The following is a 25,994-nucleotide window of genomic DNA, read 5'->3' on the forward strand; positions in this document are numbered from 1 at the left end:
GCTGTTCCCCACATATCCCTCCTTGCCCCGTGTCTTCCTGACTATTCCCACTGCTGCATCCTCAGATAAATCTACACCAAAAGTAAAGTGGGCACCAGCTGTATGTTATGTGAGCGGGTGTCCTTGTCCTATCATGACCTTGAGGTCATGGGGGAAGAGAGCAACGTTATCAGTAGCCCAGGTAAAGTTACTAAAGTGCTAGTGGTTTTTTCTGTCTTTTGTTCCTCATGTTACATCTGCCAGTGGTCACTAAGTGGTTTTTTCATATGGCCAAAAAGCAAAAGACTCACTTCTTTGTTGGTCAAGAAATACATTGCAATCAATTTTTCAAGAAAGGGTGAAAATGTGGAAGGGTTTTAAGTACAAAAGGAAGGAACATGTGGTTCAAATGAGCAAAAAGGCCAGATGTTTTTGAAAAAGGTGTAAAGGTTGCACCAACAAAATATCTATCCAGCCATAAACTGGTCAACTGCATGTGCAGAACATTTAAATCTGCATGTAAAACAGACAGTTGTGTGTGCATCTGCATGCACACTGGTATATTTTGCATGTCAAAATATACCATTTGTGCACCACAGTATTTGTTTGCATGTGTGCAGATTTTGCAGGTGCAACCATCAATTCCTTCTTTGAAAATCTGGCCCCACTCTCAGTGAAATACGTATTTGCTGGGAGACTTGAATAAGTAAAAGTTTCAATCCCTGACCATCATTCTGGTTTCCATTTCAGGCACGGATCAGAAAATTTGGACCCAAAATCTTACAGTTGCTGACAGAGTGGACGGAGACATTCCCGTATGACTTTCAGGAAGAGCGGATGATTGGTCATCTGAAAGACATGATTCACAGGATAGCCCCATGTGATGAGGTGAGGATGTCTGACCTGGGATGTTGTGTGGAGCTGTTATGTTCATTTTCCCCACTTGGCTCCTCCATTTCCTCCTTTTGCCACATTCTGTTCTGTGCCTCTTCCTGGGAACTCTTACGGTTGTGTTCTCTAATGGTTAAAACCTGTAGTAACTTCCCTGAAAGCCACATCTCTCTGATTAGGTGCCCCTGTGGCAGAGGCTTGAGGACACACTGGAGTAATCAGTGGAATTTACCTACTGCACGTCAAATTATAAGAGTGTAAAATTCCCATTTTACAGACGGAAGATCTGAGGCACAGCATAGACTGAATGTGGTGGTCACAATTCAAATAGCAACAGAGCTGTGATGTCCCAAATTACAGTCTAGCAGAGGAGTGAAGTATTGTGACCTGAGACCAAGCATCCCAGCCAAGCAGTGGCTCAGGGAGTGTTCCAGGATGCTTAGTTAGTGAATGAGGAGTGGAGCAAGCTGCCAGTCATCAAATGATTGCATTGGGGAGCTAAAAAAGGTCATCAGTTGCCTGAAGGCACCTGATGAAGGCTTCCTTTCTCTAAGAAAATGAGTGGTTGCAAAAGAGTAACCACCAAAGGGCGTTTATGGTCCTTTTTTGCCTCACCTTCCCCATTTGTTTATTTGCTTGATCACTTGTGCCAAAATCTAATTTCCTATTCCTTACTTTACACGTCTTCCATCTGGTGGGGTTTTTTTTAAACAATCCTTGCATTTTGTCATCTTTTTCATGAGCTAATCTAACACGGGTTTGGCTTACACCTTCTTGTCCTGTGTAAAAGAGTTCACAAGCCCTGTGCTTGAGCTGGTTGATATTGTAAAGCAGGGACCCAGACCCAGGAGGCGAGCAGGCACAGAGCAGCAGGCTCTGATCATAGTTTGACTGATGCCACTGGAATCCCCATCAAAGTTCACAGGATCTATGGGCCAGGAGATAGCTCCCGTTGAATCCAGCCTGTTTGGGCTGATATGGTGAGATAGATAGGGGCAGTCCTTACATTTAAAGAAAATACAAATATTATGGACATGTAGCTTTTCTGGGAGCATGAAGGTGGCAGAAGACAGCAGTCTGTGGCCTGCTGGGCAAAACTCAGTCTAGATGGCTGTATGGTCTTGGTGTTCAAATGCCTGAGCCATGTGTGTGGCAGAGTTAGGACACAGTGAATGGAGTCTCTGGGAGACCTGCTTGCAAATTCAGGTGGGTGAATCCCATAAATTAATTCAGAAACATTAAAAATACCGCAAAATCCATGAAAATAATAAGGATAAAAGCAAATAGTACATAGAGAGTCTCTAATTACTTCTAGGTTAACCATGGGATGTGAAAAAATTCAGTTCCATTGGCTACATCAAGGCCTGAGTTCAGGCCACAGATGGGTGCAATTCAGTAGAACAAAAAGAGCACGCCCATGAGTCCAAGAAAGAGAGGGGTGGAGAGAAGAAGAAGGAATTAGCAGGGTTGCAGCACAACGGAAATGAAATTAGACCCTCCTACCCACATGAAACACAGGAGAAATGGAAACAGCTGGTCTTGGGCTGGGCGGGCTTCACGGCTGGCACTTTTGGGTGGCTGCAGACTGGCATGGCTTGGCTGGCTGGGCTGGCCAGCCTGTGGGAGAGAAAGGGTGGGAAGGGGAAGCCATGTGACAGATGGAGGTGAAGGGAACACAAAGGACTTTCTGAAAGAGCTAAGGTGGCCTCAATTCCATTGACCAGAACAGTAGAACTTCTCCCTCAAGGGGAAGAGGCAATGAACTTGTCACTGTCAACCACCAAGAAAGGTGCCTTGCATCTCTTCAGCATCTGAAGTGAGAGAAACCCATACAAACCCACCAAAATCACGTCCACTGGAAAGAAGGAACCAGCCAAAAGGGCAGAGAACAGGGGCTTTATGGGTGGTCTTTAAAAGCAGTAGCTGCCCCGGTGAAGAGCCATAAGTGCTAAAAATCAACTTTTTGCATACAAAGCAATAGTTTATTTGCATAACCTGAGCAAGTGCCACACACCTTTGCTCTGGAGTGGGCATGGCTGTGTACCAATGCATATGGGTGCCCTTTGGGGCAAATAATTGTTTTTTGAATATTACTAGGCACTGTAATGGTGATTATGCCTGAGCAAAATCAATAATTAATTTAAGAAACAGCTCTTATCCTGCAAATACAAATTTCCATATTTTTTTTAAGGGACAGCCTGAAAGGGTAGTGCTGCCCATTAGTTGTTTGGAAGAAAGTTGTTTCCGTTGTGGATCATAGAAATTAAAGATTGAAAGATTTGTGAGGTCATCTAGTCCATGTAGGTTAGCACAGGATTTGCCCCTGCAGTGTACACTTCTGTCCTTTGTAGAGTCTACTTTCTAAAGGCTCTGTGATGTGCTTATAAAGGTGTCCATGCTGAGAAGCATTTCTTAGTAAGTGCTGTGATTTGCATTTAGAGTTAGAAATTTTAATTAAAATTTGAGCTCCTAAGCCACCTGCTGAGGCCTGCCGTCTTCAGAGGAACTTTCCCAGTTAAGAACGAAACATTTTCTTTAAATATTAAACAGTAGTATGCTTCTTTTGACTGTTCATGTGGCAATGAAGTGAAATCGGTTGGTAGAGTCCAGCATGCAGCCCCTGTACAATGGGGGGTCACTTTGCGGCAAGGTAATTACCAGCAGGTTGAAGGTAATGAACAATGTTGTTTTCACTTAGTGAACATAGTTTAAAGTAGGCAGGAAATGCTTTTAAAAGGGCAAAAGCGGGATGTTTTTTAATTTCTCGCCCAACATGCACAGAAAAGCTTTCTAGGCAAGGGGGCACCCAACCGATTTTCAGTGAGTCTCTTCAAGAGCTCTAATTTCTGAATAATCTTTTTTGTGTCCATTAAGTGCCTCTCATTTCATTCTTTCTTAGGTGGTTTGCTTACCTGAGTCTTTGTTTGCTGTTGTCTATATCTGTATTATCATGCCGTATTCTCCACAAAACTAGGTGAAACTAGATCTCTTGATAAGGATTTATTGAAAGACTGGCTAATATGCATGTCTTTCAAGCAATTTTATGCTGCTTTTTGGCTTTTCATCCAAACAGTGAAGAATTTGATACTGCACAGACATGGCTGGTCCAAGATTTCTCATCCAAACTCCTTTTTGAAAGAGAGCTGGGTTTTCAGCTAAAAGTCTTTTAGCCAAATGTTTTATGCTCTGTAGAAAACTTGGATTTCAGTGCCGTGCCTGCCCCCCACCCCGAAATTAATTCTCCTGTTTACAAAATATGTTTAAAAAATACCAAATATGTCGCTGTTTAGTTTCCACTAAAAAATAACATTCTATTTATAGAGCTTGATAAGCTATGCTGAGATTTGCAAACACACCTGGATGTAAACCAAAGAAATATTTAGATGGTGTTCAGTAGTTTGTGTCCAGGACAGTCTTTATAAATCAAAAGCGTGACCATCTGTTTGAATGAGGATTTACAAGAAGATGCCCAGGAGTCTCTCTTCCTTGGAGCTGGTATACATCAGGAACAGATAAAAACTAAGAGAATGTTCTTTAATTTTCTAAAAATTATTTAAATTATTTGATTTTACATCTTCCACACTCAATTTTCACTTCTCCTGTGTGATTTGCTTCCAAATATAACGTGTTGTCATTCTCCAAGGCAAGTCCCTCCTGCCTTCTACGTTCTTGCTTCACTGCGGACCTATCAGCTCTCTTTTGCAAAAAGACTTGACTACATCCTGCTTATCTGGCCTGTGTTCCAGCCCAGCTCAAGAGAGCATCTTCCTTGAGTTATGTGAGAGGTTCCTCAGCAATGTGAAACCTTCTGCTAGAAAAGCTGTATGAAAGTTACAGTGTTGCAGCAGAAGTTGAAGCACTTGGGATGTTCTGAAGGTTTCCAGCCTCAGACTGTTACGGAAACAGGGTAGATATGAGCATGTTGTCCTTCACTGAGAAGCAGTGGGAGATGCTACTTCCAGTGTGCAGGTGGGATCCTGTGTAGGTGAGAAGAGCACTGACTCTGGCTTCTGGTACCTTGAACACTTAAAACATGAGTGCTGTCAATGCCTAACACTGAAGACTATCCACAGTCTACAAAAGCCTGAAGAAGACAAAGGCTGTATCTAAACCCTGGGATTCAGGAGTACTTCCCAAGACTTCACTTGGGCTGCATCCAGCTTGGGATGCAACACAGGTGTGTGTTGGCTTCATGGGGAGGTATACTCCGGCCAAGTCCCTGTTGTGATGATGAGGACTGCATGGAGGGTGCCAGGGTGTACATCTGCTGTGCAGTACAGATGTAACAGAAGTGGGCTTCGTGCCAGCTCTGGTTGCACACTGACGATTACAAACTGATGTTGCTGGCAACTTGACTTTACTAAATTCTGTTTGGACGGGGAGTGAGGAGTCACTCCACTTGTGAGCAGCCAGAGGATCTCTTCACTGTGTGTCTTTGTTCTGGAAGAGGAGCTCGTAGTAGGCCAGTGTGCAAACTGTATTCCTAAGTGACTGTGCTCTTTGAAATTGAGCAAGGACCCATTGCACCCTTGCCTGTTGCTCCTTTTTCTGTCTGGGAAAGCCCATGAGGCCATGTTTCTCAGCACTGTACACCCTGTGCTCCACATGAGGCTTTTGCCCAAGGACATTTCCAGTTAATCCTTGTCTTTAGAGCCTATCCACCAGTTCTCTCAGTTACCTCAGTTTTATGAGATCTGCATCTGTCAGTCATGAAGGGTTGAAGGCGTTTCTTTCTGCCGATCCTCCATGGCCAGCGGCTTCACTCACACTGTCTGTAAAGAGCTGCTCCAGCTCTGAGAACAACCTGAGCAACTTAGTAATGATCACCCTGAGCACATGGCTGTGCTTGGAATACGATATGAGCTTCCTTCAGTAGCAGTTAACATTTTGGATATTAAATACCCAAAGCTAAGTGATGCTCAGACCACTCCAACTGGGTAGCAAGTAGCAGCATGCTTCTGCGGCTCTCAGGTGAAAAAGGATGGAGAGAATAGCATTAGAAACATTTCTTATTCCTAAAAATAATAGTTGAGTAGGCATCACCAACAGGTAGAGCTCTTGGCCAACATGTAGCTGACATAAAGGATAGGTACTGAATGCTGCTGTGCTCCAGAAAGCTGCAATAACTCATGTTGTAGCATTACCTCTCCTCTGATCCTGGTGCTGGCAGGAATAAGAGAGTATCAGTGCCAGCCCAACCCACCAGTCCTGCCTGCCTCTTTCCTTGACTGCAGTCTGTTTCTGTGGTCCAGAGCACAGAACTGTAATTAAGCCAACTGGTTATTCTGTAATAGGCTTGTTGAAAATAAGATGGTAACCTGTTGCTGGCTTAGGAATATTTTGCAGAAGGGAAAATTCAGCATAAAAACACTCCTTTGTCAAGTTCTGTGGGTGGTTTATGTTTCTTTCTCCCTCTGTCTTTCCAGGCCTACTGGAAAAAGATGAATCAGCTTTTGCAAACCCTGAATCAGAAGCTTGCAACCCTCAGCCATGGGCAAGAAGGGATTGTCAAGATCAGTGCTGCTGTCTCTGATAAGCTGGTTGCCTTCAAAAGTAAACCTCCATCAATTCAGAGAGAAATTCTGAGTGTCTGCAGTGACCCTTACACTCTGGCTCAGCAGCTGACACATGTGGAGCTGGTAAGTGGGAACGGTTCCCAACTTCTGCAGTCAGAGATATTATTTTAAGCCACCAGCTGCTAAGTATTCCAGACACAACCAAAAAATGTCTGCACTGCTGCAGCACATCCCATGCTGTATCAGCACTGCTGCAGGAGGCAGGGTTTGACAGGTTAAGAGATGCTTGGGAAGCAAGCTATATATCAGAGTGTTCCCATGCATCTTGAGGTGGGTCACTTTACCTTTTCAGCTTGCTTATTAGTGAAATGCAAGTCATAGTCCCATGAAGGCCAAGAGGTTCTCATTTCTCTAAGGTCCTCTGAGTCTACAACCTGAAGGTCCTGCAGAAATGGGTGATCATTAGCCCTTCTATGAATTTGCAAGACATTTTAACATTTCACATCCATTCCTTCAGATACACAAAGCATCTGAGTTGCCTGACATGTTTTTTATTCTTCCCTTTGGGACTTCGTGCATGGACACAAGGGTGTGCAAATACCACTCCCACATGAAGTCCTGCTCTTTCCCTCCTTGGACTGCAGTCCACTCTCAAAGAGGCTTTTGATGGCAATCGCTCCAATTACAGTACCAAGATGTTGGAAGAACTGTTGTGTTGCACACCCTTCTCCCAGGTTCAGGTCCTCCATGTGGACCTCCTGGATGTTCACAGAAGAATACAAAACATTACTGCCATCTGCAGATCTCTTGATCCTCTAATGATTCCCCGCTGCCTGTCCTCCTGTAGACACTGTTCGTCCTTAAGAGGAAGGCTGGAAAAACAAACCATGAAATGAACTGTGGATTGGAGTGAATATCATGGAATTAGCCTTGGGAATTCTGAAGGTAGTTGACATTCCATTTGTCAAGAAGTAGAATAGTTCAGAAACCCCAAATTTAGGATCATCTTCTCACCTTTGTTAGTTTTCAGAACGTGCATCTTTGGCTCTCTTTGCTTAACTTAAGCCAGAGAGTAGAAGTTGTTTTGCATGGAGTTTTTTTCTTGCTTTTCTTTTCCTTCACAGTACAACTGCCTTCCAAGGGCAGATCCCTGTGACTGGGGCACCACTGCACTTTTAATACTGATGCAGCTTCCACTTCACTTTAGGCAATGCTCTCTACCTTCTCTTTCACTTACTGCATCCAGTACACCAACTACTCTGCACTGAAACTCTCTATTTGTTAGTGAGAATTATTTGTTACTTATTTGATAACAGTTATTTGTTAATAAGAATCCTATACAGTTACCAGTGGCGAGGTGAGAAGCCAAGAGAAATAGCATAGCAGTAGGCATAAAATTTTCACTTAAGTAAAATTGCTGTTTACTTCATTGCTGATTGAGTGTCCTAAGTTTGGGCCTTAGAAATTCCAAAATATCTCCTCTGAAGTACCTTTGTGGCCTACAACCTACTGAAAATACTATTTGTCTAATAAACATATTTAAGGAAATTGAAAAGCCTAGTAAGAAGGCCAGTGTGTGGCTTGAAATGCCAGGTTTGTTCAGGAGCTGATGGGAGGTGGCCTGTCTTTTACAAGAGAGATCTGGATGTTTTATTTACTCTTGTTTTGGGTAATGCCTGGGACACTCCACAGCGTAAGCAAAACCTTTAATGTAAGCGCGTGCACCTTCCATGCCTTCCTTCCCCAGTGGCACAGAGCCACCACCCCAGGGCATCACCTGAGTGCCAGTGGGTCGGGAGGCAGGGTCAGAGCACTGTGTGTGCAGATGTGCAATGGATTGCTGTAGTTACCAGATAACAGCATAACTGCCACTTTAACAGCTGGGAAACAAGGCTATTGAGTAATGCTGGACCACAGCAGGTCTGTGGCAGCATCAAGCACAAAACTGAGGCCTGCTGGCTCCCAGGTGGAGCCTTGTGCATCCGGCACCTTTGTCTCTGCATAGTGAAGAGGGGTCTTCCTGCAGCTTGTCAGTAATAAGACACATCTATTCTCATTTTCTTCTTTCTGCTGAAATAACTCTAATTGTTCTTATGAATTTTTATGTCTGGTGCTAGTTTGCTGTCTACCAGTTCAGTAACACCATTCAGAGCTGACAGATAATGGGGATGTCTTCCCAAGAGAAACAGAAGAGATTCTGGGGTGCTTTCTTATTTCTTCCTCTCTCTCTCTTTTTTTCCCCCTTGTAATAGGAAAGGCTAAGTCACATTGGACCTGAGGAGTTTGTGCAGGCGTTTGTACATAAAGACCCTCTGGATGGCACCAAGGTATGATTTGTCCACATGTAAAGTGTCTCCTGTGATCGCTTTTTGTTCTAGGTGAACTGATGTGACGAGAACCATAAGAGCAGGGCCTGGGGCACATGTCGATCAGGGCTAGGCCAACTGATGACCTGTATTTTCGTGACAAGGATGGGACCTGTTGGTAGAGCTCGTGCTGGCAGGTCATTGCCATTCCTTCCTGATGAGACTATGTCCCAGCCTGAGACTGGCCAGCACCCTTATGTTCTGCTTTCTGGCTTGTTCCTCCCAACCTGCTTTGGCCAGGGCAGATGGCTTGTGGCTGTACATAACCAGGGAATGTCTGCTCCCAGTGCTGAAGGCGTAAAGACTCTGGACGTGATGTAATGCCCATAGTGTGTGCCCAGACACCACATTAATGAGTCAGTGCGTCATGAATCAACATACTCTGCTCTCTCTACACAATAGCTTTTAACCCAAAGCACCGCAGGGAATGGAGTGCCTGATCAGAGCTTCGTCCAAAGTCTGTGGAAGCCAGTTGGAGTCTCTCCACTGATTTCAGTGGGGTTTGAAGCAGCATTTCAGTGAGTCTCAATAAGGAAAGAGACTTCCTGGCTGGAGAGGGAGAGTCACAGATTTCACATACTGCCAGAAAAGAAAGAGGGTAGAAAATTCTTCCCCAGAACTGCATATGGGCTCCCACTGAGATCATACATCAATGGCAGAATTTCATCACTGGATGCTGAAAATAACAGGAAGACCTCTGTTTATAGTGCTGTCCAAAGAGCACCAGAATGGCTTGTAATGATGAAAAAATGGGTGGATGAATCAAAAATGCAACACTGGGCTCTTTCCTTCTCTTATTGGAGTTATGGAGGTTCTGCAGTTGGTTTCAGGGCGAGAGGAGTGGGCAGAGATGGTGTTTCGAGTATTCTGAGCGTTGATCACATTCTTTAGGAAGGAACCTCAAGATAGCAAAGATGGGTCAGAAACATCAAAATAACAGAAATGTCAGAAAATTTCATCAGAAAAGGTGAAATATCAAACTAGCCACAGTGAGATTTCAGCAACCTGCTGCAAACATAAGGGACAAGACTGAAAATGAACAGTTGTCACTATCTGTATTGAAGTAAAATGAAAGAGATCAAATGACGACACTAAATTTGAGTGAATTTTGGAAGACTAGAAGGGGGGCAGCCGTGAGTGAAATCAAATTACATAAAGCCATAGAGGGGAGGGGATGCTGAGAGGAAAAAGGAAATGTTCAGCAATAAACTAATGTACACACAACGGCTGTAGCTGTGCCTAGAATTTTAAATGCAGGGCCAGCACAGGATACCACCAAGATGTGAAGAGAGTTTGAGGTTACCAAGTAAACATAAGGAAACGTCAGCTAAAGTGGATGGGAAGGATTAGAATGAGAGGCAGAGACCCTGAAAATAATGGTGGGATGGGAAATCCAAGAAAAGCATCTCAACAGACTATGGCAAGCTATTTGACAGTTATGCATGTTCTTCAAATGCAAATCTGAACACCAAGGTGCTGCCCAGTAACAGTTCTGTGACTTCAATGAAGTGCATAACAGATTAAAAACCATGTGCAAAGCAGGGATGCGCCACTGCATTGCCTTTTAAGTTCAAGGCAATGTCTTCCCCCCGGGAGGATCTACTTAGTAAAGCAAAAACTGCTGTAACATTTTCACACAAGACATGGCACTAAGAAATCATTGGATTTCAAGTCAGCAAGGCTGGTGAGAGCAGAGGTAGTTTGCAACTTTTCTCCACCCTTTCCCTGGGATGACCATAGGTCCCAGCAATGATTTAGGAGAGCCTCCACACCAGGGTAAAGTATAGCCAAGGGATTGTGTGGGACCCAGCAGAACATTGTACAGAGCAGCCCAGACCTTACATGGAGTGACATATCATTCCCCGACCTATGGAGACCACCCCTGTCAACCACAGGGAGTTGGCTCTGGTCTGAATTCCCTCCAGCTGGAGATCATATTAAACATCTTTCTTGCATGAGGGCTTCAAAAGGCTTCACTTATGAATGTTTATCAAGCACTCTGAGTTACAGATGGAAGATGCTAGGGAGGTGCTAAATATTGTTGCCATTTATAAAGCTTAACCTTTAAAAAGCAGTCTGTTTCAACTTTAGCTGTTGCATATTTTTCACAAGTTTTGTGGTATTAGCTGTGGTTCTTATGCCCTGGTTAGGACAGCAGTGTTGAGATGGAAATACCGTATTCAGAACAAAGCCTAGGTTTTGTGTACTTTTTTGCAGTAACAAGGGACAGTACCTCAGAGTGCAAGAAAAGCAACTGCTGTGGATATACTGGGGATGCTTTGGGTACCCTTTGTTTTGTTTGATATTTACGTGCTGCTTGCTGACATTCACCTTTGAGATGCTTTAAAATATATTTGTATTGTATATGTAGTCTACTCATAAAGTGGCTAGAAATTTCAGGCTTGTTAAGATTTTCTCCATAGCATGGTACTGTGATTTCTGTTTCTAAACATCACAGGTGACTATTTTCTTACCTTGAATTACCTTGGGAATCTTGTAAGCCTTCAGGGCTCGTTAAGCCCCTGTTAAGCCTTAAGGGGTTTTAGTCACTTGTTTAACTTACATAATATGGGTAATCCCATTGACATTAATGAATCTGTGTTTATGCGTTGTGATTTTTTCTTAGAGGCATGTATTTATGGTAGCTCTGGGAAATGATCATCTTAATAAAACAAAAAAATCGCTATTCTCTGATACCCTCTAGTGGATATTAATGAATGTTCAAATAAATCACATGAACTCTAGAGAGCTGTGTGTCCTAGATGGACAGGCTAAATATTTAGGGCTGGGAAAATTACTTGAATTCTTATAATCCCAGGCAACATCTTCAGGCTATGTGAACTGCCCTATTGCTTTGCTGAAGTCAAATTATCTGTTGATGCCAAAGGAACTGGAAGAGTTCAGCCAAGTATCTGCTCCCACAGCCTGTATCTGTTATGGGAATTTACGTTAAGTTTCATATAAAAAAAGCTTTTGTAATGGCTCTTATCAATGAAGTATCTCTGGCATACAAGCGACCTGTTAAAGAGCAGCCATCAAGACAGAGCTGTCACTAGAGAGCCTATTATCCTGAAAACTCAATAAGGGATATTTTTTTTCCCACACAGAAGCAACTAGAACTGTATTTTCTTTTGCTCATCTTTTGTTTGCTTCGCTAAATTTTGGTCTCTCCCCTCCAGAAAAGGGCTGTGGGTGATTGCATTTACTAAAGTGAAGGAAATCCTTGAATAAAACGCACAAACTGAGCGTGCTGTGGAAGACTGTGCTTGTCTTACTTTTTCTGCATATTGTTGTTGCTGTGTGAATCCTGCAGTGCCCCAGCTGTGAACATCCCAGTGAACAAGGGTCAGTGCAGACTGTGTTGGTGAACACTTGCTCAGGCAAAACGGGGCTGTTTTCTTTATGCTAGTGTGAACTGTGCAGTGTGACACGCTCAGCTAGACCCTGTGCATCTCCCAGCCACCCACCTACCCGGTGCCTTTTGAGCAGGGCCCTTGATGCACAGTCTCCCATGTGTATGAGAGAGATGTGGCCAAGTAATCACCTTTGTGTAGTAGTTACATTAGCGATCACACAGCTAACTGAAGCACAGTTCTATGCCTTTCTGTGCTTTTTTCTCCCCAGACTTGTTTCAGTGAACAGAAGAAGACGAGTAACCTTGAGGCCTATGTGAAATGGTTCAATAGACTCTGCTATCTTGTAGCAACAGAAATTTGCATGGTGAGTGAAAAGTATGTGGCATGCTTTACCACAGGCCTGAAGTACCCGTTTGAGGTTGTACATTAATAAGCAAACCTGGGGATTTATTTCTTGTGACCTAGCTAAGCATCCGACAGTAAGTTTTAGTAATATTGCACTCGGCAGAAGCAACCTGATAAATGACAAACACGTCACAAAACAGAGCTGGCGACACATGGGGGATGCACTGCTCTTTTGATGTAGAAGGAGCACAGTGTGGAATAATGAACCCTGCAGGGAAAAAAAGGAGGAAAAATGCCTTGAATTATCCTGTGAGATTTCTGCTCGAAAAGATTCTAGTGAAACCGTATTTGTTATCTGTCATCCTAAAGCTCTGTTGTGCTTGTGAATTCCCATTGCATGGCTCTTTGTCCTGCTGCCCGTTACTGTAGCTGTGACTAGTGGCTTTTTAACTTGGTAGTGGTTTTATTTTGTTCACTTGGCCCCATCAAAACTAAATTAATGTTTTCTCCTTTGAAAAGGGTGTGGAAGAGAGGAATATTAATGGTGTAAACAGCCTAGATAGCCCATGACTCAAAAGCATTAACATTTGAAGATCATCTTTAGAAAAGGTGGGGTGATTGTAGTCTAATTAAAGCGTGTATTTAAAATGCAAGCTACCATTTGGCCTGGCCATATTGCTGAAAGGGCCAGAAGAGGGGAAGGGATTAATGCAGTGAAACAAAGTCTGTCTGGAATAATGCTGCTGTTGCATGGATGGGAAATCCCACCCTTAGGAAAGTCTGTGCTGATGTGCCCACTGACTTGAGGGAGGCCAGCAGGGAGCTGAGGCACTACTTCAGGGGTCTTTGGGCTGCCTGTTCCAGTGCTAAGACATTAACTGAGGCAAGCCTGGGAATTGCTGTGAATTTCTTCTGTGTCACTGCAATGAAAGCTTTGATTTTGGAGACTGCCAGTCACCAGCATCCACTGGATTGCTGGAACAGAATTAGGGCCGGTGGCTGACACAGGGGACCCAAGCTGTGCTTGAATCCCTGCTACATATGTAACAAATATATGAGGTGCCCTCCAGTTCTGCATATGCTTATTATAGATATTAATTTATTTTTAATTTGCAGCCTGCAAAAAAGAAACAGCGAGCACAAGTCATCGAATTCTTCATTGACGTTGCCCGAGAGTGCTTTAACATAGGGAATTTTAATTCGCTGATGGCAATCATTTGTAAGTACAGCTTCTAACCAGGTCCCTCCATCAGCTGTCACAGATGAAAAGGGGAAATCTGACTCTCATCCATGGCTTTCTTTTCTTCTTTCTCACTCACAGCTGGAATGAACATGAGTCCAGTTTCCAGGCTAAAGAAGACTTGGTCAAAAGTGAAAACAGCCAAATTTTTCATTCTTGAGGTAAAAAAAAAAAAAAAAAGGTGCTGATACACTGCTTGAATTATATTCTGGATTTTTTTTGTTTATGAATTTTCACATTTTTATCCAGGTATGAGATGTTTGTAGCTGTGTTCCATACACAGATGGCCAGATTCTGGCTGAAGATTCCCAGGTGTAGTCAGGAAGTTGTGAAGCTGCTGATATGTAGAGGGGAATTGGAGCGCTCAGATAGGAGGAGGAATAAAACCAAAAATAGTATCCTATATGTAAGCCACAGTGCTTCCACCAGCGCCAGTTTTGTTTGGCCACAGACACAATGCTGAGCGTAAAGCTCCCAAGCTGTACCTTGGATGTTGAGTAAACAAGGTCCAAGGTTGTTTTTTGTATTGAGGATACCAGGATTCGGCATATATAAAACGTGCAGTCCTTATTCTTTATATAAAAGGTCAGTAAGGTGTTACTAGAAGAATCAAAGGTACAAACAGCCATGATCTGTAGATCTGTCATTGTAGCTGTGGTTCATGGGTTTTTGTGCATGCGGATTTTTGAAGATGTTGGCTAGGCTCTCTTCAGGGTTTGCTACAACTGAGGGTAAAGTTGTCTTCAGAGGACCCAGGTCGCTTTCTAACCAACATGTCTTCATTTGTGTATCTAGCACCAGATGGACCCTACTGGTAACTTCTATAACTACAGAACAGCATTGCGGGGGGCTGCTCACAGATCACTCACCGCACACAGCAACAGGGAGAAGGTAGGCGTGACCACATTTCTCTCATTTATCTCCAGATAGATGGTGTGCATTGCTGCTGAGAGTCAGTGGCTCAAAGACTTGAAGCAAAGGCTCTCCTCCCTTCCATGGGTCACCAATGCAAGGCCCATGCACTGCTAAATGCAATTGGAAATGTAACTCTGTGGCTGAAAGGACTCTGAAAATGATCACAGGGCTTTTGTGGACTTGCTCTCAGACATTGGGCAGAGCACACAGCGTGGAGGACGTTGTGACAAGCATCTCTTTTCCCTGGAAAATTTACATTGTTTAGATCGATAAAGCTGATGGAACAGGTCTTCTAGACTAAAATTACTTTTATTTTGGTAGGGAGCATCAGCCTGGCAGGTCCAGGTGGAACGGCGCTTTTGTTACAACTGTGCCAGCCAGGCCTCTGTGCAGACAAGCCCCTAATGTGCAGTGTGTGATTGAGATAGAGAGCAAAGGGCACGGCATGCAGAGGTGAGGTGCTTCTCCATTTACATTAGGGAAAGATGACTTACCACAAGTCCTGCAAAAAAGTCTGGTCTGAACCCATTGCAGCAAATTTGGGGTGAAAATCTTTCCTCCTGAATTTTCATTTCATTAGGTTGTTGCAGCCATCTCAGTGAACAAGAATTGGTGTGTTTTATCAGTGTCCGTGGCAGGTACATAGCTTTCTGAGATGTCACTGATGCTGCAAAAATCAGATTGATGAGAGGTTAGTGCAGGATCCTCCTGTTTTGTGCCCCAGTGTGTTTCTTGTTAATTTTCTTATTTCTCCATTCAGTTCTTTTTATTTTGTTTTATGAAAGAGGGTTTGTTTTTAACATTGTGATTGTCATAGTCATAAATGGGTAATCTGCGCAGAGCATGGCTAAGGTAAAGTAGATACTGCATGAACAAGCGTAATATGGAATTTAGTATTCGTTCACTAGAGGAGCCAGGCCAGATGCTACTCTCACATCACTGCAAATTTGATGTAAATCTGCTGAAGCTAATGGAGTCTCACAGCATTTACAGTGAAATGAGATCAGCATCTGGCTGCAGGCTGACTCAGCTGCAGTGGGAGTACGCTGAGTTGTTGTGAAAAGCACTTCTCTGTCCAAAGAAGAGATGATGGCTTTGGATGTTTGTGGCTGGCAGAGAAATTCTTTTAACACTCACATACTGCAGCGAAGACCTGTCAGTCTGAGATGCTTCTGCAGTTTAGTTCTCCTGCGACCATCATATATATTCAAACCAGTTGCTTCATTGTTTGACTTAATTTCCTGTGGAAGTTAGCAATCTCTGTCCTATCTCTACCCCTAGCTGGTTCATACTGAGGGCAGAGAGGTTGTTAGATTGAAAGGAATCTATTTTACATAAGAAAAAGCCCATATTCTGCTTCCTTTGTGTAGATAACATTAGTTCAAGAAAAGGCACAGGCATATGATTTGGTAGCTACTCACACTGGGTATTTTACAGTGTCCGGTACAGCAGATCATGCAATTTTTGCTGTAGGAATTAAGGAATTTTGTTTCTTTTTATAAGCAAGACTATCATTTATTTTAATGAGATTGAATAAAATTGAACATGATCACTTTTTTGATAGAAAATGTTATGTTGTTTCATGTAGCAGAGCTCACTCTGAAGAAAACTTTTACGTTCAAATCAAATTGTGCTTACAAGAGTTTGAGATCCCAATGCCCTCCACCCCAATGCCTCTTCTCGACAAGTGGCCACCCCAAAAGCACAGATGGAGGCTTCAGGCCTCAGCCCACCTGCTTGAGAAGGAAGGTACTCTGGAGGGAGCGCTCTTATCGCAGACCAACAGACTGAACAGTGGGTTATGTCTTGCAGGAATTAAAACTGCCTGTAGGCTCAGAGGAGCTAATGTTTAACTGGCAGCCTCGCCAGAAACGTTACTTTATTCTCTCCTCAGGGCTGGTGTCTTGGCTGCTGAGTTTCGAACAGCACTTGAACAGAAGCGCAGCTCGGGGGCTAAATTATATCCTAGGAGGGAGACAGGGTGAGCCAGGGACCTGGGACACCCTCCCTCCTCCTACTCTGTGCACCCATCTCACCCAAATCCCCCTCATGACACTGGCCTTCCAGCACAAAGAGCACTGCCTGATTTCATCACCCGCTCCATCCTCATCCTCAGGGTGCTCGTGCGAGACTGCAGCACAGGTTGTAGGAGAAGGATCTCAAGACACCCATCGAGGATCCCTGACCTCAGTCCTCATGGTTCTAATCCAGCCCTTCTCTCAGTGTGTAAATGGCATAGTTATAACTACTCGCTACTTGTTCAGGAGCAGGCTTGTAAAAAGGCACGGCAAGGCAGCTCTCAAAGTTGAGAGGAGCAATACAGCAGCAGAAACAAACCTGCCAAAGTGCAGGGTGAGAGAACTGGTAATGAAGAAGGGCTGATATTTCATGCAGAATTCAGAGGGGCATGCTTGTTAGGAACTAAGTCTGGCTTTATCTATGCAGTCAGCTGACCTATGCCATCTCCAAAATTAAGTCATTCTACTGGGAAACCCTGCATTGTGCTAATGGCATTTCTCTGGCTTTGAAATGTTGGGAGTATGTACAGTGCGGTACTCTGTGTTGTTGCCATCTCATACTATGAAGAACATGCCTGATCTCATTAGCTTTCTTCCTTCTGCAGGAGGCAATTGTCCTTCAGCATGTGGGTGGGTTGGATGGCACGGGGGATGAATCAAAAGGGAGTGAAATATGAGTTTCTGGCACTGACCCAGATTTTACGCTAGCAAAGGGCCTGGATTGAAGCCAACATTAGAGTGTAGCTGTATCCACTTCTGTTGCTTTTCCTACAGAAATTTGGAAAGCACAACATACAGGGTAACATTTTTATTGGGGAAATAAATGGTGGCCCAAAGAAAGAAATCCCCTGGCAATGTGTAAAGAATTGGTATCCTAGGGTATGTCTTTGCCACCTTTTGGATGCAGATGAGAACAAGCTCTACCCACTCTCTGAGCTGACTGGTGGCTTTGAAGCTGTATTAGCATGGCATTGAGCCCACATTCATATACCTTCCCTCTCAGCAAGGCTTTTCATTTATGTTTAGTACCACTAATGATGGTGACCTAGCTCCCAGGCAGTGTGGAGCAGGGCAGAACAAGCCCGCATCTGCCTGCAAAAAATATGTAGACAGAACCTGGCAGTAATTTCTAGCTGGGGATCAGTGTCTGGCTCCAGCTCTCTGTATCCTTCCACCTTATAAGACCACACTGGTTAGAGTTATCATCATCTTTATAAGAAACAAACCACATAGACTGAATTGTATTCTTTATCTCACGTTGATTAATCTAGTTTGATGATATAAAAGTGAATCCTGAAACACACGTAGCTCAGTTTGACTAGAAATTTCTCCACCTCACCCTCATAGGAGGGCTCAGGATTTTGGGGGGTTAGGCTGTGCTTTGTTTCCATTCCTATATTATATCAGTGGGATGTATCAGGATAATGCCAGTGGCTCTTGGAGTGTCAGTCCAAGCTTTTTTATGGCTATTACACTGATATTACAGAGTTTATCTATGGCTGTCCCATAAAAGAGCCAGCAGAGATGTGGATCTTTGGAAGTTTATTGCATGTGGTATTTTAGCTGAAATAAAAATTGGCTTCCATTTTCACAGCAATGGTTGGTAGTGGCTTGTGGACTCCTTGCCTCCGTAAGTGTTTTCACATCTGTGACTTGCTCGCACTCACTGTTGCATTGTGAAGGCTGTAGAATGGAAAATAACGGCTGCCAATCCTGTCCTGGGTCCATTTCATATCCTGTTACAGCTGGTGTACAACATGAGGTGGAATAGCATTACGACATTAAATATTTAAGGATTGCTCCCTTGGCTGGTCTTGCGTGCCATGAACGCACTTTAACCTTGGTGCACGCTTAACAAGCTACAGTTCTGTTCATTTACAAATAGAACAGTGGAAACATTTAGAGACTCTAGCATGCGAGGGCTTTCCTTTAAGTTTGTGGTGATTAAGTTTATACTTAGTGGCTTAGAAGGCAGGTGTTGCTGCCACAGGAAGGTGCTCACAGAGGTGGCTGCTGACCTTATAGCTCAAACCCTTCAAGTGGCCTTTTTCTACCACAGTGCCAGTGCTGGAGAGGTGGGTAAACTCAGATTTGAATACTGAATCCCAGAGCCCTGGGGGTCAGCTTTGTCATGGACTGGTCCTTCGTGTTATCTTTCTTTTCCCTTTGAGTTGTGACACAAGAGGACCCAGAGGGAGTCTGCTGCACCCTGGGTCTCTGCCAAAGTGCTGGGGATGCACTTCAGGAGCAGTGTTGCTGCTTTCTGCCATAGAACATCTGGCATCAAATTTATCTCTGCTGCAATTGCATTAATTTCAAGAGTCTTACCTAGAAGTAGACTTTTTCTATAGCAAATTATGACCTGACTCTGATGGGTTAGAGAGAAGGCTTGGATCACTGCTATATGCCACTTGGCCCTGGATGATGCCCAGGGCTTATTTCGAGCGCTACAATGATCTCTCTGGCTACTGCTGGCAGTTTCCTGTCAACTGACTTAATATTTTCAATCCTACTGTCTACAGGTTAATTTGGAGAAGCAGGTTGTACTAATCAGGCACCAGTAAGGAAATTACATCCCTCAAGAGGCAGCCATGCATGGAGCAGTTGAAAATTAAACAGCTCCGGATTAACTGTTTGTAGACAAGTCCTTGGTCATTAAAATTTATTCGTCTTGCCTTGCTCAGGGACAATACTGGTTCTTTGGTTCCCAGCTGTCTTTAAAATGCTTAATTTGTGTATTCAACATCTTTGCTTATAAAGACCCAACAGAGAAAGGAAGAGTTCTGCAATTCTGTTTTGCAATTTGCTGTCTGATCTTGTCATCAGACAGTGATGCTGTTGATAATAAACTGGGCTATTAGCATTTTCTTAGCCACGTTATTCTGCTCAGTGAACATTGTATTCAGTTCATTCAGCATTACATCCTCCTGATGGCTTAAGGTGTCTCTATACCCTACTGCCCTTGCACTTGCCTGTCACTGTACTGCTTTTTAAGTGCACAGAACACTGAAAAGTTATTTCTTTTTTTCTCCTCTCTCCTGATTGAGTTCTTCTTTCATGCAGAGAAAATACTGAACTGGAAAGATAACAGTTATGTCATTTCTCTTCACAGATTGTGATCCCCTTCTTCAGCCTATTGATCAAAGACATTTATTTTTTGAATGAAGGATGTGCTAATCGCCTTCCAAATGGACACGTCAACTTTGAAGTAAGATCTGAAAAATGTTTTTATACATCCTGCTCTGTCTGAGACCGTTTGCCTGTAGTTCCAGTGCAGACCGACAAAGACTGAATATGCCAAAAGGGTCGATCTCTAGTGACTGTGTGAAGGTTAAACCAATCCCAGAATGTTTTTTAAAGAATTAATATTTTATATAAACATTACAAGCAGATCATCCTAACTTGCTTGATGTTGGTTGGCTGCTAGAAATATAGTGTCAATAGTATAAAAGATTGTACTTACGGCTTTGAGGGGAAGATGACTTTTTCAGAAACCATGGAAAACTACTTTTCCTACACAAGCAGACAGACGCAAGTCAGTAGCAAATGCTTTATATTTTATTTTATCTGCCTTTTTAGCCCTTTCTCATTTTTAATAAAGAGGTTTGGCAAAGTAAGACATAAACTACTTGTGGTCATTAGAGAAAAATTAGAACACAAAGAGAATTACATCTAGAGTACCCAGTCACTGTGTCCATGAGGTAAATGTCATGCTGCTGATATAAGGATTTGAATGTGTTATCTCTTGCCTGTAGGTTTTACACAGAAGGATTGATATTAAATGCAGTAGAAGGATTTATATTCCCGCACAGCCCTGGCACTAGGTCGTATCAGTCACATATCCTGAGTAACCCCAGTTCTGTGCAGGAGGGGATGGTTTTACACTGGCAACTTGTTGCTAGTGGCAGTGTGCAGGCACTCAGGTGTTCTGCATTGCACTGTGCATGGCGGTGGCTGTGTTTATACACTGGTGGAGGGGCAGAGCTGGGGTGCTTCTGAAAGAACTGCCCAGCATCAATGAGAAAATAGTTTGAGCTCTCAAATTCTTTGTAAATTTCTTCAGCATCACTTTGGTTGCATTAAATTTCTCCTTCATAGAATCATAGAATGTCCCGAGCTGGAAGGGACCCACAAGGATCACCGAGCCCAACTCCTGTCCCTGCACAGGACACCCCAAATTCACACCATGTCTCTGAGGGCATCGTCCAAGAGCTTCTTGAATATCACCAGGCTGGTGCTGTGATGCCTCCCTGGGGAGACTGTTCCAGGGCTCCGCTACCCTCTGGGGGAAGAACCTTTTCCTAATGCCCAGCCTAACCCTCCCCTGGCACATCTCCCTGCCGTTCCCTCGGGTCCTGGTGTTGGTCACCAGAGAGCAGAGATCAGCGCCTGCCCCTCCTCCCCTTGGGAGGGAGCTGCAGAGCGCCATGAGGGCTGCCCTCGGCCTCCTCTGCTCCAGGCTGAACACACCAAGGGACTTCAGCCGCTCCTCGTACGGTTTCCCCTCTAAACCCTTCCCCAGCTTCGTGGCCCTTCTCTGGACTCTTTGCAGTAGCTTTATAACCTTAATGCCCTGCGGCGCCCAACACTGCCCGCAGCCCTCGAGGTGAGGCCGCCCCAGCGCGGAGCAGAGCGGGACAATCCCCTCCCTCGCCCGGCTGCGATGCGGGGCTCGATGCCCCCCAGGGCACGGCTGGCCCTCGTGGCTGCCAGGGCACGCTGCTGGCTCACATTCAGCTTGCCATCGACCAGATCCCCCCAGGTCCCACGTTCAGTTAGTGGCATTGTGAGATAGTGAGTAATGTATAAAATACTGAGCCTGGCATTGCCTTAAATTATATCAGAACTGTTACAAGACCCAAAGAGTTGTGGGGTGTTGGAGTCGCTCCACTTTGTGTAACTTATATCTAATTCTGCTCTCTCCTGTTCCATCAAAGTTTATGTCCTCTATTCTTAAGCATGTATGTGTAACCCATAACTTTATTCACAGATACATTTTTATTTAAGTACAAACTGAGTCAGCTTGTAAGAAGGAACATAGCACACCCTTTCCTCTTGCTTTCCCCTGTAAATGAACTGTGAAAATAAACCCATCTAAAACATATGAGGCTCTTTTCTGCTAGTATCCTTGTGGTTGGCACAAGGGATCCTGGATCCCATTCATCTGCTTCGATGTGGTTTTTTTAGTGAGATAATCTTACTGGATCTGAGTGGAATGATTTTATGTTTACAGAAATTTCTGGAACTGGCTAAACAAGTAGGAGAATTTATAACATGGAAGCAAGTGGAATGTCCCTTTGAACAAGACCCTAACATCATCCACTACTTGCATACTGCTCCCATTTTTACTGAAGATGGTAAGACTCTATACAATCTCTAATCACTGAAAATATGTCTCTTCATCACTGCTAATTAACACCCTGATCCATGCTTTGGTGAGCTCTCTCACTGACCAGTCCCAGTTCTTTCCCTAGCTTTCTTGTCATGCAGCTTGTTTCTCCCCAGTCTAGCAAGGTGGTTTTGCAAATATAACCTTCTGGCTCATGAAGCTGCTGCCTGGTTGCTTTTCTTCTGTCGATAGCTTCTCTATAAGGCACTGTCTAGGAAGTTGCCATTGTGGCCCTATTTTTGTAAACCAGAAAAGAGGCCACACAGCCATGTCATGGACTGCTATGAATGTCAGCTGTCCCTTAGCCACTCTTCCTGTGACTGATGGAGCCAGAGCTAATCTCTTCCACAAACCAACACTGTCATCTCTTCAGTGAACACAGCCCAGGGCAATGGTAGTCCAGCTGACCTCCTTCACTACAGCAAAGAAATGTGTTACCTACAGAAAAAAAAATTTTAAGAAAAATATTTTCCAGTAATTAATTGAAGCTGTAGCTATGAAAGCCCTGTTCTGACATTATTTCTGTTCTGAAATTATTTCTCTGATTGTCTTTTTATACTTATGTATCCTCTTCAGTGTGGTATCCAGCATGTCAGAGTGTGTCACTTTGTATTGGTTCATGTCAGTTGCCTCTTGGTACATTGTCATGCACAGAAATTGTCTCTAGCTGTATTCCCATAAGCTATACTGGTGTTGGGTTTGTGTTTTCTTTATTCTATAGGCAGTTTTCTGTACTAATCCAAGTTAAGCAGACCAGACAGTTTTCATTTCACAGACTACTTCAGAACACAAAATACTGCTTCAAAAATCCTGCCTAAATCCTAAGAAGAATGACTGCCAAAATAGAATAATTAATGTGATTAAAGTAATACATATCGAAAGGAGATGGGATGGAGGCATTTGTGCTGGTTTTAGGCTCTAAAGGGACAGAAATGAAAGTCAGGGGTATCTCAGAAGTGGTGTTTAAAAGTACCATTTTCAGGTGGCTGGACCAAAAAAGGGTCACCTTAACCCACTGATTGTTTGCAGATTTTCTCTTGTGCCCTCCCCTGTATCCACACTGCTTTCATGTGATGCCCTCTGCAGAAGCCATAGCAGGCCTCCCCTGTTACCCAGGGGAAGTGCAGAGGAGAAGGACCTGCCCTGAGTAAACAGTGGGAGAATATAATAGAGAGATGCAGCAGTGGTATGTGAAATGCAGCTGTACTATGCTTGTCATGGTGTGGAGGAATAGTGGGCCAACACTTGAATATTAAAATGCAGTTGGATTGTAGCACAGACTTGAATACTGAGATGGTTCGAGCATGAAAGGATGAAGCATCGCTAAACAGATGAGGAAATGTAAGTGAATGCAAATCACAGCCTACTTTAAAACAATTCTGTCAAGACAGGGAGCTATTAATGCATCACCAGCTTTTGCAGAGGAGACTCTACAGCCTAGACACATTTTGGTATTATAAAATACATCCTACAGTGCACAGCTTTGCAGAAAAAAAAAAAAAAAAGCTTGTTTATTTTCTTCTACTGGGTTCCTTCTTTGGTTTCTGTAACTCATTTTTACCTTGAGTGTGTTTTGTATTCATTTAAGATACCATTTCCCCACAAGCTTTAAAAGTTTGAGGAAAATAAAGTTGTGTTAAGTGATGGGAATATCCTTAATTTTGAAATGTTTATTTGTTTAGCTGTCAGCACTCGCTGTCTCTTTTTTTTAATGTTCGTATAACACTTTGGTAGCAGCTCTGAGATGGGGTAAATAGTCCCGGATCTCCATATGCAGAACCAGAGACCATTTAACTGTTTAATATTGTTATAAGACGGTCACGCTAACATATTTTAACTCTGGGCTCCTTTACTGTTCCATCAAAATTAACCTAACAGCTTTCCAAAGGTAGACATGTGAGCTCAACATCAGTGTCCTACTTATTACCAGCTACCTGATGGACCAGGAAGTTTTAAATGTTCTCTTGCTGTGTGGTGCAATGTAGGATGTACAAGAATGTGGAGGGATAAGAGGTCACTGTTGCTGTTGGAGTAACACATATTTACCTGTTCCAGGTTTGTATCTGGCTTCCTATGAAAGTGAAAGTCCGGAAAACCAGACAGAAAAAGACAGGTGGAAATCCTTAAGGTAACCACTCACTTTACAGCTCATTTCTAAAGTACCTCCAAAATGCTGCACTGATAGTCAAAGCCTGTAACATGCTGGCATTTAAAATGTGACCTCTGATGGAGGTCTTTTCCATTTAAGACTAATCTGTAGAGCTGAGGCTGCACTGAGAAAAACTAACTGTAATCTCCAATTACCCACTATTGAAAGAATACCCTCCACTTGTGCATTTATACAGTGCTGTACCCATGAAAAAGAGGCATGGTGTAGCTGAAAAATGTCCTAGGTTAACTGGATCTTCGTACAGTTTACATCTCTTAAGATGTATAGAGATTTGGTGTAAATGAGAATCTAAAGAGAGTGATTTAAAAAAAACCCACCACCTTTATATTTGCTTTTTTTTCATTGTTCTTATGTTTTAAATTTACAGATCCACTATTTTAGGAAAGACTTGAAGATTAAGAGATCATTGCAGTAGGTCAAGGAAAAGAAATCCGCAAACATTTTGCACTACTGATTCCAAAGATGCCTGTTTGGGATTTAGACAATTTCTTTCGTTTGAGTTTTTTGTTGGGTTTTTTGACTGCCTAACATGATGGATGAACTGGATTCATCCACTGAAATCAACAGAACTGTGTGCACAATGACGCTTTTCTAACTACGAGACATAGAGAGGAAGGACAAACAGACTATTTGCGGCTGTGCCCAAACTGCGTCAGGATCACTGTAACTTTTGCCTCTGAAGGAAAACGTACGAAAATCAGGAGCATGGAGAACCATGGTACTGCAAAAGAGAAAGGAAAAGTATTAAAAAAGGAAAGCAAAAAATACACATGAAGATTTCAGAAGCAGGTGCTTCAGATAGCGGCTCTTTAAACCCTCTGAGGATTGTAAAATTAAATCAAACACGGACACAGCAGCAATCTGGTTAATTGCTGAACGAAGAAAGAACTTAATCTTACATTAGCAGTCCCCAGCCTTGTTGAACAAAGCACTGACTGCTACAGGTATAAGCTTCAAGCGGATGAAAACTGACATCACTCGCTCGTATGTATACACGTATGTCACACACAGACCACATCAGCATGGGACAGTCGTACAAACCCCGTGAATTTTTACAGAGAACAATCTGAAGTATGACTATTGCTTAGTTATCCTTCCCACCACCGTTGTTGCTTTTCTTACTGTGAACCTCAGCAGACCTGAGGAGGGCAGAGAGTGTAGATGGTATTGCTTAAAGACCAGCCGCCCCACCACATCTAGAGTTGAACTGAAGAAGCAAATGACTCTGGACTCAACTTACCTCTACTTAATGTATGTAGTGTATTCCCTAATTTTGTGGATGCCAAGATGCAGCATTTAGAGGGTGTTATCACACTTACAGAAAAAAGACACTGCATTACCATTTGAAAAAAAGTCTGTCAGGTTCCAATTAATACAGCACTGTTTATTTTGCAACATGATGTGGGAGGGTAGGAAGGGGGAGGTAATCGCTCTGAATTTGGGAACTACATGGTACGCTTTAAAAAGACAAAGGGTTTCAGACTAGACCGAATGCGCTAAAGAACTTGTCATTCATGAGTAGATAACCTTTTTTCTCTTTTTTTATTTTTAGGATCTAAACCATGTTCACCATTTCCTTACAAATAATATGAAGCAGGGGCTGTGTCTTCTGTTTAAAGTTGTACAATAATCAAGGTGCTACTGTAACACATAATATTAAATTATAATGAACTGTATGGATATTAGATTCAAAACTAAGCCCTAACAGCAGACTAATTGTATGTGGAAGGAATGTTCCTACCTGACCCAGAAAAGATCTCAAGAACCTGAAATGAAATATAAATGCCACGATACCAAATTTTGCATTTT

At 43.2% G+C, this 25,994-nt stretch overlaps 1 protein-coding gene across 2 annotated transcripts in view; it reads left to right on the plus strand.

Annotated features, from left to right (window-relative positions):
• The window catches only part of RASGEF1C (RasGEF domain family member 1C), a 78,004-nt gene extending 52,010 nt beyond the window's left edge, over nt 1–25,994 (plus strand). Inside the window, exons 4-15 of one of the 2 annotated variants that reach the window (XR_012662150.1) lie at nt 730–867; nt 6,297–6,509; nt 8,639–8,713; nt 12,377–12,472; nt 13,570–13,672; nt 13,775–13,854; nt 14,489–14,584; nt 19,739–19,834; nt 21,860–21,983; nt 24,071–24,143; nt 24,553–25,436; nt 25,738–25,859. Coding sequence is in view for 1 of the 2 variants with exons in the window: in XM_075102820.1 (XP_074958921.1) it covers nt 730–867; nt 6,297–6,509; nt 8,639–8,713; nt 12,377–12,472; nt 13,570–13,672; nt 13,775–13,854; nt 14,489–14,584; nt 19,739–19,834; nt 21,860–21,983; nt 24,071–24,143; nt 24,553–24,577 (1,119 nt within the window). In the remaining variant the exon portion in view is untranslated. Of the gene's footprint in view, nt 1–729; nt 868–6,296; nt 6,510–8,638; nt 8,714–12,376; nt 12,473–13,569; nt 13,673–13,774; nt 13,855–14,488; nt 14,585–19,738; nt 19,835–21,859; nt 21,984–24,070; nt 24,144–24,552 lie in introns of both variants that reach the window. The other variant, XM_075102820.1, reaches the window with a different exon arrangement.

Source organism: Phalacrocorax aristotelis, chromosome 8 (assembly GCF_949628215.1).
Source record: "Phalacrocorax aristotelis chromosome 8, bGulAri2.1, whole genome shotgun sequence".
NCBI lineage: Eukaryota > Metazoa > Chordata > Aves > Suliformes > Phalacrocoracidae > Phalacrocorax > Phalacrocorax aristotelis.